Raw genomic sequence first — 14,917 nt, 5'->3', positions numbered from 1 at the left:
AATATCACAAAGCATAGCTGGGCATTTAGCAGGGCATTATAGCACACACCTATAATTCCAGCACCCAGGTAGCTGAGACAAGATAATTACCATGAGTTTGAGAGCAGCCTGGGCTACATAGTGAGTTCAAGCCCAGCCTGAAAAACAGAGCAAGACCCTGTCTCAAAAAAAAAAAAGTCACAAAGCTTTATGTGCACGTGTACACACACACTTCTATACGTATGCCTACATCTGTGTTACTGACAGCCGAACTGAACTCAAGGGCCTTTGCTCTGAGCCGTACACCAACCCTCTTTTATTTATTTATTTATTTATTTTTATTTTCAGATAAGTCTTACTAATTTCCCAGGCTGGGACTGAATTTGCATTCCATTTGCCTCAGTCACTTTTAAAGAGTCATGAAGTCTACTATAAGCATCTTAGAACTAGAAGCATTTTCCTGCCTCTCCTCTTCATGAATGTGTTTACAAGTATTTTCTTAGAAAGGTAAAGAGCTGCCAGACCTTACCACATCTGTAATTCAGCACTCTGGGAGGTTGAGGCAGGAGTATCTAAATTTAAGCTCAGCCTGGGCAACTTAGTGAGGCTCTGTCTCAAAATAAAAAATTAAAAAGATCTGGGAACATAGCTGTCTGCCAACACACTGGAATCAATCCTTAGTACCAGAAAAAAATAAAAAGTTGAACGTATGCTAACAAAATAGCCCAGATAAAAGAAAATCCACTGAAAATTTAGAATGGTCTGCCTCTCCCTTTACATTCCAACTAACAAATCCCAGAAATCTGACCTACAAACCTACTGCGGTCTCCAAACACCCCCAGGGTGTGAAGGTTACAGGAACTTGCACCTCACCCACTATCTCTGGAGAGTCCCTCCTCATTCGTAAGACAGAATCAGAAAAATAACACTACAACCACTCCCAGATACTGCCCTGACCCCACCACCAAAAAGTTTTTCACATTATTCCACGTCAAATATCTTCTAACTTGGGAGGCAGAGGCAGGAGGTTTGTTCCAAGTTTGAGACCAGCCAGGGCTACAAAGTGAGTTCAAGGCCAGCCTAAACTACACAGCAAGACCACATCTCAGCAAGACCAAAAAATAAATTAATTAATTAAATTAAGTATCTTCCAGATATCGTAACACTAGATTATCCATAACACCCCCCAGAAACTTCAGCATGCATCTCCCAAAGTAAGATTATTATCCTATACACCAAGATATCATTATTCCTTTGTTATAGCTTGTGTCTAGTTGTTCCCCCAGTGCTTCACATGGTCATAGGTGAGGCTTTAACCGAGGTGGCTGTATCTATAGTGTGTCATGCTAGCATTGATTCATGGTGCAGTGCTAGGATTAAGGGGAAGAAAGAGTTGTGATCATGCCTCGTTGCTTTGCTACCTTCTGCCTGAAATAAACTGTTTCTCCTCTGCCACACCACCCTGCCTAGTATAGACTGAAACCACTACAAACTGTGAGCTAAATAAACCTTTCTTCCTTGCACTTTGGGTGTCTGGTATTTTGTCTCAGCAACAAGAAAAGTAACCAAGGCATTCATCTAACAAAATTAACATTAATTCCCTGTCATTGACTAATAAATCTATATCCAAAATCCTTCACAGTTTTTGTTTTGTTTTTTGCAGTACTAGAGATTGAACTGAATGAAGGCCTTTCCACTGAGCTACATCCCCAGCCCTTTTTCATTTTGAAACAGGGTCTTGCTAAGTCCCTAAGGCACCCAGGAAGGACTCAAATTTGTGATACTCCTGCCTCAGCCTCCCAGAGTGCAAGAATTATAGGTGTGCACTGTTATTTTTAAAGGACAATCTCTCCCTGAGTCAGAGCCCTGTTCTCTCCCCCTCCTCAGACCAGATACTATTCCACCACTGCCAGGTGGCCAAGGCCACAGCCTCCATTTGGTACCTGTGCAGAAGGTGCCGTCATTGGGAATGAATGTTTTATTGTTGTTGGTAGCTCGATAGCCTTCAAGGCAGACACAGTAGAAGCCTCCAAGGGTGTTGTGGCAAGATGTGTGGTTCCCACAGACCACGGCAGCTCCAAACTGGCACTCATTTTTATCTGTTGATGGAAGGAAACCACACACAGAAAGGGTTATCCATCTCTACCGTGCTCAGCAAACCGGATGGGTCTTCCATGCTGACTCAGGGGTAGGATTCTGTGACCACAGTTTACTGACCCATTTCCCCAGCCTCTTTTTCTTTCACTACATTTCCCAGACTAGAGGATGTGAGGCTGTCTTATTTATGTATCAGGCATATACAAAACCATCAGAGAAACATCACATCCTATTCAAAGACTGGGGGACAGAGATTGTGAGCTTCTCCACGTTTTACTAATAACAGTACCTAGACATGTCATTCAGTGGTAGAACATGAGCATAGCATCCACAAGGCCCTGAGTCTGAGCCCCAGCACCAAACAACACTAGTAATAATAATAATTTTAAATTAAAAATTTATGAGAGAGGCCTAGGGAAACAAACGCAATGGTTGCCTTTTTCCAGTGTGAACTGTTCATGAAAGCTGGAGGAGGATGTTACATGCAGTGATCCAGCTAGGAAATGGGTCACTTGTGATCTCCCGGGAAACACACCAGAGGGAGCACTCAGCCTCACAGGAAAGCAGGCTACTATGGTGGCATAAATGGAATTGTGAAGGACCTGTGTGAGTGATGATCCTGAGCTTGATTCCTGGTACAAAAAAAAAAAAAAATCAAGCCAAGAGTTAAATAGAAAGCCAGACATGGTAGCTCACACCTGTAATCCCAGCACTCAGGAAGCTGAGGCAGGAGGAGGAACATGAGTCTGAAGCCAGCCTGGGCTACAAAAAAAAAGGATCAATAGGAAATTAAGGCCTGTTTTCTTCCATGGTATTAATATAAATAGCTTTATATAAAAATAACTAAAGAAATGAAAAAAATACAATTATCAGTAGAGTTGCTGAGTTAAACTCAAAATTTAAAACAGATTTCACATTTGTATTAGAACAGAGAGTTTCCAGATTCAAGTTCAGTGACCTCTGACATGAAGGAGACTTCCTTGGAAATGCTAGAAAAGGATCCATGCAAACGCTAAAACCAGGACTTACTAAGACTGACAAAGCTTTCCACAGTGTAAGACGTGAATGAAATAATTCTGTGTCTTCCACCCCAGGACGTCAGCTCTGCGACACCAGAGAATCGCGGTTTTTGGATTCGGCTTCACCCACAATTCCCGACTCACCGATGCACTGGGTCCTCCCGTTGCCCACGAAGCCATAGTTGCACATACAGATCTTCCTGCCATCTCTCTGCTGGCACGTGGCATGTTCATGGCAAGTGGCACAGACATCTAAACTCGAACCAGAAGTTGTAGATTTCAGAAAAAGGAAAACCCAAGGTAAGCTACATTTCGTTAGACATTCATAATGAAAAACAGAAAAAAAATTTTTCTTGGTTTTTTGTTTTGTTTTTGGTACCAGGAATTGAACTCAAACTCACAACCTAGCACTTGCTAGGCAGATGCTTATGCCATTGGGCTAAATCCCCAGCCTAGTGTTTTTTTGATTTTTGTTTTGTTTTGTTTTGTTTTGTTTCTGAGACAGGATTTCACTGTGGGGTTCAGGATGGTCTTGAATTCACTTTGTAGCCCAGGCTGGCCTTGAACCCTTAGTGGTCTCCTGTCTCAATCTCCCAAGTACTGGGATTACAGGATTTTACTGTCACTAACTTGTCCGGGCTGTGCTTGAACTTGTGATTCTCCTGCCTCGGCCTCCCAGAGTGCTGGGATTACAGGCATACAGCAACGTGCCCGGCTCCCTTTCCTCCGTTCTGTGCACCTCTAAGACTGATACATTCCTACACTCATCATGGGAATTTCTCATTCCCAGCCTGGTGCTATCCATTAGCCATCTGATGACAGGGACTGGAACATCTGCCTGTATGACGTTGTGGCACAGTACAGAGACTGTATTTATTGACTGAAATCCAATTTGCTGCACCTCAAAAAGCAAACAGAGGTAGAGAATCATACTGCCTGGTCCTCTGTCTACTTTCCTTTTAGGGTGAAAATGATGGTGGGAGAGATAATAGCCAAGTCCCAGCAGGATGATCGGATCCCAGCTATTTAGATAAATAGCAGAAATGTTTGAGGCTAAAACTCCTAAAACATCCAAATTCACCAGATGGTGATATATGGCCCAAGACCAAACAGGAATTTCCACCCAAGGCTGTGTGGGATTTTGTGTTCTGTGCTTGCCCGCAGGACCAGCCTAATAAAGAGAACATTCGGCATGAGATTTCATCGCAGGCTTGGCCCCATACTGCGAGGGTGACACAGCCTCACCCTCGGGCTGCTCCAGGCATGAAACCAAGACTGGAGATTTCTAAATACTCAGCCATAAAAAAATATAACAAATTTCAAACCATAAAAATGTTGGAAGCCATATCTTCTGGTCATCATGTAATAAAGTAAAATGACTATAAAGTCAAACCTAAGTCTAGGAGCCTCAAAAGAAATCTCCTTGTAGTAAGGCATGGTGACTCATGTCTGTAATCTCAGCACTCTGGAGGCTGAAGCAGGAGGATCATGAGTTTGAGGCCAGTCAGCTTGGGCTACAAAATGAGTTTAGAGCTAACCTGTAGTACTTAGTGAGACTCTGTCTTGGAAGGAAAGAAAGGAGAGGAGAGGAGAAGAGAGGGAAGGGAAGGGAATGGAGGGAGGGAAGAGAAAAGAAAGGAGAAAGACAGAAAAGAGGAAAAAAAGAGGGAGGGATGGAAGGAAGCCAGGCAAAGAGGGAAACAAAACATTCTTGGGACAAAACAAGCTATCAAAATTGAAATGTTTAATACCGGTACAAAAACAACTTAGCTATTGCAGAAAATCTGCGTTTGATGTGTTTTTAGATTTTAAAAAACAAGCAAAAAAGGTAGCTAGGGGCAGCAGTTGTCTTTTTGGTGGTGCTGGGGATCAAACCAGGACCCCCTGAATGCTAAGCACACGCTCTCTCCGAGCTGCACTCTCTGCCTGGCTGACACATGTACAAGGAGCAGTCTGGTGCTCAGATCTCCTCCCTGACAATGGCTGCTAAACATGAGTTAGAGAGACTCCAGGTGAAGGGTATTCCGGCAGATGGGAAGAAGGGTGAGCCTCCATACCATGATGTCCATGGTATAAGGTAAGAATATTTAACCATGTTAATATGCTTTTTAACGTTTTGGTACCATGGATTGAACCCACAGAGTACTGAGCCACATCCCCTGTGTGTGCATATGTGTAAGCATGTGTGTACAAGATACTGGGGAACGAATCCAGGGACTCTGCACTGTTACATCCTAGACCTTTTTTTAATTTTTTATTTTGAGACAGGATCTTCCTAAGTTGCACAGGGAAGTTCCCAACATGCAACCCTTCTGCCTCAGTCTCCCAGAGTGCTGGGGTAACAGGCATGTACCACCATGCCCTGCTTATCACATTCTAAAACACTGTGGTTCCTAATATGGTGAATAGGTTTTCACCCCACCAGGTGAGATGTATCCCCTGCCCTATGTCACTGGCACATTGCTCATCTGATTTGAAAAAAAGAAAAAGGAGGGAAATGAAAAAAATAAATAAAACAAGGCCATCAAGACACTCTTTTCATAGTTATACAATGTAACCGAAATCCTGGAGATGCTTTTTAAAAATGGATCCTGGCTGCTAAGGCTTAGATACGGTTTGAGCTCATCCCCCAAAGGTTGGTGTAGGGGAAGTCTGCTCCCCAGTGTCAACAGGAAGATGAGAGATAGCTGACCCTTTAAGACATGAGGCCTTCGGTCACAGTAACATACACCTGTGATCACAGCACTCCGGATATTCAGGCGGGAAGTTCACAAGTTAAAGGCCAGCCCAAACTACCCAGCAAGACCCTGTCTCAAATGAAATAAGAGAGAGCCTGCCTGTAATCCCAGCACTAGGAAGGCTCAGGTAAGAGGTCTGCTTTGAGTTCAAGGTCAGCCTGGGTTACATAAGAGTTGAGATAGGGACAGGAATTAGAGCAAAACAACACAAACAGGACTCTGTGGTTTCCTGTCTCTGCCATGCGATCTCCCCTCTCACAGTGCTTACCTCATGATTCTGCCTACCATTAAGCCCTCACCAAAGGCCGACCACTGAGGCAATTCCATTTTAGACTTCAGCCTCCAAAACTATGAGCTAAATAAATCTCTTTTCTTTACGAAGTTCCCAGGCTTGGGTTTGTAACGGCAACTGAAAACAAACTAATACACAAAAGTCCAGCTATGATCAATCACATAATGATACACATTCTCCCCAATATTTATGCAGACAGAAAGCAACCCTATTTACAAAAACCTTTATCACACTGCACAGGGTGGCTCATGCCTGTAATGCTGAAGCAGGATGATCATCAAGTTCAAAGACAACCTGAGCAACTTAGCAAGATCTTACCTTAAATAAAAAATAAAGAGAGCTGGGAATATACCTCAGTAACAGAGAACCCTTGGATCCAGTTGCAGTACTGAAAAAAATGAATAAAAAATAAAAACCATTTTGGTTAAATATTGGGTACACAGATTAAGTCTGGGATAATGAAGAAGTTATGCGGATGGTAAGAGGTGCACAGCCAAAATGGTTAAAATGGCAAAGCTTGATCTCTGCTTTATTAGAGAAACAAAAAAACACACAGAGAATTATACTTTTTAAGATCAATTTTGTTGAGACAATACATATACAATCAAAATCCCAAAGGTTTAAGTGTACAGCTCAGTGTTAAAAATATACACACCTCAATCAAGATACAAATCATGTGAGTGTACAATTTGGTTTATCCATTTTTTTTTCTTGAGACAGGGTCTCAATATAGTTCACGCTGTCCTTGAACCCACAGCAACCTTCCTACCTCAGCCACTTGATTCATCTGGTTGACAAACTTTTGAATTTGTTGTTGCTCAGTTGTCCAGGCTGGCCTCAAACTTGTGGTTCTCCTGCCTCAGCCTCCTGAGTAGCTGGGATTACAGGCATATACCACTGCATCTGGATCTTTTCTTATGGAATACTTGTCTTTATAAAGATGTAGAAACTTATATCACATGGAAAATGACTACTTCATGTCGTGTTCACTAAATCTAATAAACATACAAAAATTAAGAACCAAAGAGATATGACTCACTCAGACAAATTAGGTCCAATCTGAATGAATGAAGAATATAATAGAAAGTATTTTAAAACAAATTAAGATCAAGTTCCTTCAATAAATAGATCTGATGTGCACCCATGTTTATAGCAGCACAATTTGTAATAGCCAGATCTTGGAAACAACCTAAGTGTCCATCAACTGAAGAATAGATTAAAAAGTTGTGGTATTTTTATACAATGGAGTACTACTCAGCTATAAAGAATCATCACATTGAGACATTTATAAATAAATGGACGCAGCTTGAGACCATACTCATAAATGAAATAAGTCAAACTCACATGTATGAATACCGAATAGTTTCCCTAGTGTAAGAAATGATAAGAAAACATAAAGTATGTGGTAATCATGATTCCCAATCATGATATTGGTTTGAAGCCATATAATGTTTTCACTCATCACTCATTAATTGCAATGGTTTTAACCTGGGTTGTTCAATTTTAGTATCTATGATAGTATGAATAGCTATTTTGAAGAAAACAACACAACATAAAAGCTAGTGCTGATTTAATATCATCTTGTTTTGAAGTCCCATCAAGCTGTGGTACATCTGTTTCCACTGGTTTTAACATGATGTATCTTACTATATTTCACTATATGCTATAGTATAAACAAAATTCTTTATAGGCAAAGAGATAATATAGAAACCATTGTTCGTTTTCTATTAGCTGGTTCTAAATACCCTGTAATTCTTGCATTCTCTTGAATGGCTTCACACTGTCTTGATATGCTTGATGTTATAGCATACGAAGTTACACTCAAATAATTCAAGGAAAGAGGCACTATGGCGACTACTATTATGATAGATTATCTGGTGGTAAAACACAATGACGCTTGAATTGTTCGGTTCTGACCTGCGTTGTTCTGTTACAATGTCCTCTTATCTCAATCTCTCCTCTTTTTTTTTAAATTAATCTATTTTCTCTCATTTTTTTAATTAGGGGAAAACTAAATTAAAAAATAGCGGACATATTATAGTAACTTTCTTGGTTTTCCTATTAACCTGATTTGAACCCCAATATTGCTCTCCCCATCTTGTTCTATCTGATTATTCTATATTCTTTTTTTTTTTTTGTCTTTTTCATTTTTATTGGTACCAGGGATCGAACTCACGACCACCTGCTTGCAAGGCAAGTGCTTATGCCGCTGAGCTAAACCCCCAACCCCCTGATTAGTCTATATTCTATTTTGTTTGATAGTATCAAGTTTGAGGGTATAGGCAACCACTTTAAAGGCAATAAGATATACTATGATGCCCATTATGGTTTGAATATTATCCTTTTTTTGAAGTCCTGTAAGGTCTCCAGTGTAGGTTTTATTGGTCTTGTTCTGTACTGTTTTGATCAATTCTATTATACCTGATGATATGGGCAACTCAATTTAAAAACAGCAAGAGGCACAATGGTAACCACTTTTGATCACCTGGTATTCTATTTTTGCATCATGTACTATGCCCACCCTTCTGTTCTGACTCTGTTTTGCTTAGTCATATTTGGTTTTTTTCTCTTCAAAAAAAGTAATAAGAACTGTGGGAATAATAAAACCCAAAAAGTCTAATTGTTATTGTAAAAAAGAGAGGAAAGGAAGGTGGACTAAGGGATATAACCACAGGTATGTTCGAGTGTGTAGGATGGAAAACCATATTAGTGAGCTTTTGTTGGATCATTGAACGGAACTGTCTACAGTGTCACTGTATGAATGTCCACTTTATACGCTTTAATTTTGTAATTTGGACAACTGTTTCTGGGAAGATAATATGTAACCTATTAACTGGTGATTTCTTAACTGTATATTTTTTTTTCTTGAAACTCTTTATTACTTGTACCCTTTTACTGCTTTGTTTTTTCATGTCTTTTCTTTTTTTCTCTTTAAATAAATAAATAAATAAATAAATAGATCTGGACAAATAACCTATGGTATTGTAGGAAAGCGACCATGCTGTATGGGGAAAGCCCTGAACCCGAAAATCAGAATCAGATCCTAAATTTAGCTAAGTCTCCTTGGTTGTGTGACCTTCAACAAATCACTTAATCGTTCTGAGTCTCAGTTTTTGCATCCATAAAACACAGGCTGTAGGGCTTTTCAAGTCCCAGAGTGCACTCAAATCACCTGTTGTCAGGGCACAGACTCTGATTCAGTCTGGAATGAGAGCCTGTGCTGGGTGTCTCTCCTGAGCTCCCATGAGGACCACATTTTGAGGAGCAGTTAAGAATCCGCCTGGAGGCACAATGACCAACTCATCCCAGGAAACCCTCCATTCAGGACAAGCGGAGCCACCCGCCAGGAAGGCTTATTATAGCACAGTTCACAGAGCCTCTGATGCAGGTGCTGTGGGCGAGGCCTGGGGCTCACGTGTTTAACAAAGGCCCAGCTGGAGCACACCTGGGCAGCACTGCAAGTCCAGCTCAGCTGCAAGGACTTGGCCAGAATCCTGGGAGGAAGAGAAGGGAACCCCGAGACTGGAATCTGGACTGATAAGAGGCACAGCCACGGGACCAATGTGGCTGGGAGAGTAACCCACAGAAAAGGAATTCTCCATGGCAACAGCAGGGTACCTGTGCCTGTGCCAGCAGAGGAGTGGCATCAGGGAGTAAGTTTGCAGCCAGATGGAGGATGCCTTTAGCTCCACTGTCAGCAGACTTAGTGACCAGAAGCAGAGAGGTGGCTGACACAAAGTAAATGAGGGACTATTACAGAGGCCACGGGGAGCTAGAGATTCCAAAATCTACACGGAGGAAAAGCCCAATATATTTTGTCACTACTACTATATCCGTCATCTAGGCTGCCGCCCCAGGTTCCTTTCTGTTCTCCATTCTGCAGCAACTGAGCCAGCCAAGCCAAAGCCACATCCAACACTGAAAGGGTGAGGCAGGTTTTGATGTTTTGCCCAAGGTGCAAGTGTTCTCTCTTGCTCCCTGGTTATGCAATCTCAGGTAAGTGAAACTGTCAGCGCTCCAGTTTTAATCCAGGGGGTGGAGATCACACCGTAAACAATAGAAATGGTAGCCAGGAATAGTAGTAGCACATGTCATAATCCCAGGCAGGAGCACCGCAAATTCGAGTGCAGCCTGGGCAATCTGGTGAGACGCTGTCTCAAAATATAATTTAAAAAGCTGGCTGGAGATGTAGCTCAGTGTGAAGGTCCTGGGTTCAATACTCGATACCACAAGAAAGAAGAGAGAAGCAGAAATGCTCAATGAACTCTAAAGCACTATGCAAATGTGCGATACCGTACAGGAATGTTTCTTCCCATTTCCAAAGATTCTGCTACTGTTGTTAGAAATAATTGGGCAAGAGTCCAGTATTTGACACAGTGATTGGGAGAATTTGGGTTATAATCCCAGCCCTGCCATTTATTAGCTGTGTAATCCTTGACAATCTCTGCACTTCCATTTCCTTTATATCTGTAAAATGAGTATAACATCAAACCTACTCCCCATGGCTTCTGTAAGGATTAAAAAGTAAAGGAGTGCATGCAAGACAATTAGAATATGTTGCACCCTGTTACAACAATCAGAGCTCTTTGTTAAGAAAGTACTAACACTGATGGCTATCTAGCCAACTCCCAGTGACAGCAACAGAATACAGTGAATGCCTGACACAGAAATCCAAAGCAGTATCTTCATGTGGACAGATGCTTATCTGTCCATGGGCTGAGACTCTAGAAACCACAATACCTGAGTTGACATAATCAAGCCTTCCCTTCCTCATGTCCTCCTAGCCTCTGGGTAATACCTGACTCCAGGGGAAAAGTTCAGCTGTGTGTCTTTCAGCCCTGTTCACCTCCCTCTCCTCTCCACAGCAACCGAGATAACTCGGTGAGATGGGGGCTGCCGGCCCCACAAGTGACCCTCACTCCACTTCAATAGCAGAAACACTTTGGAGATAAGAGCTGACAGACTTCAAGCATGAGACAAGGAGATGCCATCCAGTCAATGGAACCAATGCCTTTTAAAAACATGATGCAGGGGCTGGGGATTTAGCTCAGCGGCATAAGCGCCTGCCTTGAAAGCAGGCAGTCGTGAGTTCGATCCCTGGTACCGATAAAAAGGAAAAAGACCAAAAAAAAAAAAAAAAAAGCATGATGCAGCCCTTGAATTTAAATCTACTCTAATTTAAATCTAATCCCCAGCCATTCTCAGTGGCACCACATTAACCCACAGCACAACCTGCCTGAATTTCAGTCCCTCAAGCTGATGGAGGTAGTGGGAGACAGATTAAGTAAAAGCCAGGAAAAGCCAAAGGAAAGGGGCCCAAAACTCAAGAAGAAAAAAGCACTTTTGTCCCCTATGATGCAACGTAACATGACATTGCTCTTAAGTTACTACATCAAATTCTAGAAATGTATGGACCTAAGAAATCTCATATTCTCTCGTGTTCAAAATCACACAGCACACACACACACACACACACACACACACACACGGAGGAGGAGAGCAGAGTGGACAGTTTCTAGTCATCCCTGGCCTCCCCCTGCAGGGCATTCAAACCATCAGCCGTTTCCCCCAAGCCTGCCACGCCCAGGACTGATGCTGCCTCGCAGAACCCTTAACTGTCTGTGTTCACTGTGGCTTCCTTATGCCTTTTTCTGGTCACCATACTGTTTGACCTAGATCACCCTGCCATGGGCCCCACGTCTGGCCTCCAGACCAGAAACCAGCACACACAGGACACCCAACCTTGGGGCTAAGTCTTGGGCTACAGGGCTGTTAATTTAGGCCCCATCCTAAATTGCTATAGGGCTGTCACCCACATCACACCCACTGGGTCTTTTCAAATGCTGTCTCATTCCTGATGATTCTGTGCACTCTTTGAATGCACAGAGTGCACTCTTCTGCAACTCATTCCTCACTCTCTCCTCCACGGGATGAGGCCAAGAGACAGCCGACACCAAAGGGCTCAGTTTGGGATTGCAGCGGAAAGATGAGGATGCGCCCAGGGCCAAGTCCCCGCAGGCAGAGCACAGGCTGAAGGAGCTCTTCACGGATTCTGACCTTGCTCTCTCACTTTAAGCAGCTCTAACACCATCCACTCTCTCCCTTTCTCCCCTCTTCCTCGCCCCAACTCCCTCCACCTCGCACCCCATGTTCTCAGCTCCTCTGCCTGTCCTTTCTTGAACAACCCTAACTAGGCCGGAGCCAGCAAGTTCCACAGCCTCTCCCAGCCTCAGCAAAGCCAGAGGAAGTGAAGAAACAGGACAGACTGGTTCCGCCCCTCCTCACCCATTCCTAACCTCTGGATCCCCCTGGGGCCTGGCACCCTCACCTCCCCCACCCATTGCCAAAAAACCCCACATCTTCCATACCAATTAAGTGTAACTCAGCACTGCTTACTACCAGGGAAGGACTAGATGTACAAACAGTCGCTGGCCAAACCATAGATAAAAATAGAATCTGACCCACAATCTGCAGCCCTCAGCCCAGGAATGCGAACCACAGCCTCTGACTGGAGCAGCCCCAATGGTCAGGACTTAGTAATGGCCAGCTTCCCTAACTTTTCCCTTCACTTCCAAATTAGGATCAAGCAGACAGAGCAACTTATGCTCCCCTCAAGGACATGGGATGCATGTGAAGCCCAATTTCTGCCATCTGGGCACATCCGAAGCCCTCTTCTGGATATTCTAGAAAGCCTTCCCACCCCTGCCTGCCTAAGAGTCTCTACCTGGGCCAGTGATGGTGGCTGACTCTCTTGCTGCAACCAACTCTGAATTAATACCTTTGGCTGATTCTCATTTGGGGGATCCTTGTTTACTTCCACATTACATTCCTAATTCAAGCAACAACTCCTCCCATAAGGCGCTCTGTCTAGCCAACAGGAGGCTGAGGCAGGAAGATGTTGACTTTAGGGCCAGCCTGTGCCACCTAGAGAGTTCAAGGCCAACCTGGACTATTTGGTGAGACCCTGTCTGGAAAAACCAAAATAACTTAAAAATAAACAACGAGCTCACAGTACAGGGTAAGTGTACAACAGAGGCCCCAGCAGTGCCACTGGTGCTGCCAAGAGAAGGGCAGAGCTCTAACGGGCTTCCCAGAAGTGAGAGCAGCAGGCCGGTTTTGAAATATGAACAGCATTCTCCAAGTAGACAGTTGGGGAGGAAGCAAAGAGCAGTTCCCCTCCACACCCTTTCTAGAGGTGAACTTCTCCTATTTATAGCCCAACTTTATGTGGGTTCCAGGAGTGGCCACTTATTTTTTTATTTTCAATTTCCCTCCCTCTCTACTGAATAACAGCTTTTAACCCCAAAAACCTCTTGTAGTGATCTGGCCAACCCAAATGAATGGCACCTTGCCCTCTTCTTCTTCCAACTTCTCTGATTCTAGCCAAATTTGGTAGAGCACACCTGTAATCTCAGTACTCTAGGAGGCTGAGGCAGAAGGATCACAAATTCAAGCCCCGTCTGGGCAATTTTGTAAATTAGCAAGATCCTGTCTCAAAATAAAAATATAGCTCAGTGCAAAGCCCCTGTGTTCAATCCCCAGTATGACTAAATAAATAAATAAGGGGGGGTGGCTCTGGAGCCAAAGTCTCTTTCTCTCATGTCCCTACTTCTGGCTGCTGGCCTCACTGCTTTCCTGCTGGTACCCCTGGCCAGTCACCAAGTCCAAAACCTTTGACCTTTCTATGGCTTCCTCAACACCCAAATTCCAAACTAGCTAGCTAGCTACTTCCTTCTCCTCTCTGCAGCTACCATCTATCTACAGTTGGTCTTCCCCAAAAACCTGTTGTTGATGTTAACCTGTCAACTGCACGGCTTCAAGTGACCCTCAAGTCTATGTCACTTGCACAACCCATCCCCCTTAACTCCTATTTTCACCTGTCCAAAAGTCACAACAGTACTCCAAATTCAAGACATCCAAAACAGCTCATCACCTTTCTTTCCAAATCTTTTTTCTGCTCCATAGATCGGTCACCAGATAGGTCCCTGAGCAAAACCCCTCAAATGAAGTGATGAAGACCTCACACAGCTGGAGCAGGTTGATGCTTACCACAGAAAAACATTTCAGGACACATCAGAAGTGGCATAGGCAGATTTATTAGGTCAAGTTACAAAGTAAGAGAAAAATGGAAGGAGTTGAATGGGACTTGAAGAGTTGAATGGAACTTAGCTCTTTTAGAGGATCAGACTGGCTCATTAACAAAGAAATAGGCCAGATTTCTTTTTTTTTTTTTTTTTAAAGGAGCTGAGGAAATAAAGTGGGACTGAGGTAAGCTAAGGTCTGGTTGATCATGATCTCAGTTCTGACTTTACACAAACTGAAAGGTGGGGCTGGGGATTTAGCTCAGAGGCATATGCACCTGACTTACAAGTGTGTGGTCGTGAATTCGATCCCTGGTACCGATAAAAAAAGAAAAAGACAAACAAAAAAAAAAAGAAAGGATTTTGCCCTAGATGGACACTACAGCAGTGAGGGGTGGGACCAAGGGACGTTTACCTTGAGGTCATTTTCCCCGCCTCTAGGCAATTTATCTGTGGCACGAAATGAATTCTAATGGGCTGCTTGGGCGTCAGCAATGCCACTTTAGGCACCGACCCCAAACCAAAGCTATATGTATGCCCCCCACACCATGTGTCGCTCAGAGAAAACCAGGCCTTGGCAGTCATGGAGTTTCTCTCCACATCCTTAAAATAAAAGTCACTTTTACTTTACATTTCCCATCTCTCTAACCACGCCGAAAATCCCTATCACAAATGGCTCTAAAGAAATCCTTATTACTTAACCTCTTCTCC

The 14,917-nt window shown here is 43.2% G+C and overlaps 1 protein-coding gene across 4 annotated transcripts in view; it reads right to left on the bottom strand.

Annotated features, from left to right (window-relative positions):
* The window catches only part of Susd1 (sushi domain containing 1), a 143,984-nt gene that overhangs the window by 125,762 nt on the left and 3,305 nt on the right, over positions 1–14,917 (bottom strand). For 3 of the 4 annotated variants that reach the window (XM_013145888.3, XM_063260817.1, XM_063260825.1), the window contains exons 2-3: positions 3,240–3,347; positions 1,923–2,078 (exon numbers count right to left, since the gene is read on the bottom strand). In XM_013145888.3, the coding sequence (XP_013001342.2) occupies positions 1,923–2,078; positions 3,240–3,347 (264 nt within the window). Of the gene's footprint in view, positions 1–1,922; positions 2,079–3,239; positions 3,348–6,443; positions 6,493–14,917 lie in introns of those variants that run through there. The other variant, XM_063260821.1, reaches the window with a different exon arrangement.

The sequence above is a fragment of the Cavia porcellus genome, unplaced genomic scaffold (genome assembly GCF_034190915.1).
Source record: "Cavia porcellus strain 051 isolate PalLab524CR breed Dunkin Hartley unplaced genomic scaffold, mCavPor4.1 scaffold_1, whole genome shotgun sequence".
NCBI lineage: Eukaryota > Metazoa > Chordata > Mammalia > Rodentia > Caviidae > Cavia > Cavia porcellus.
This window is presented reverse-complemented; position numbering and strand designations above follow the sequence as displayed.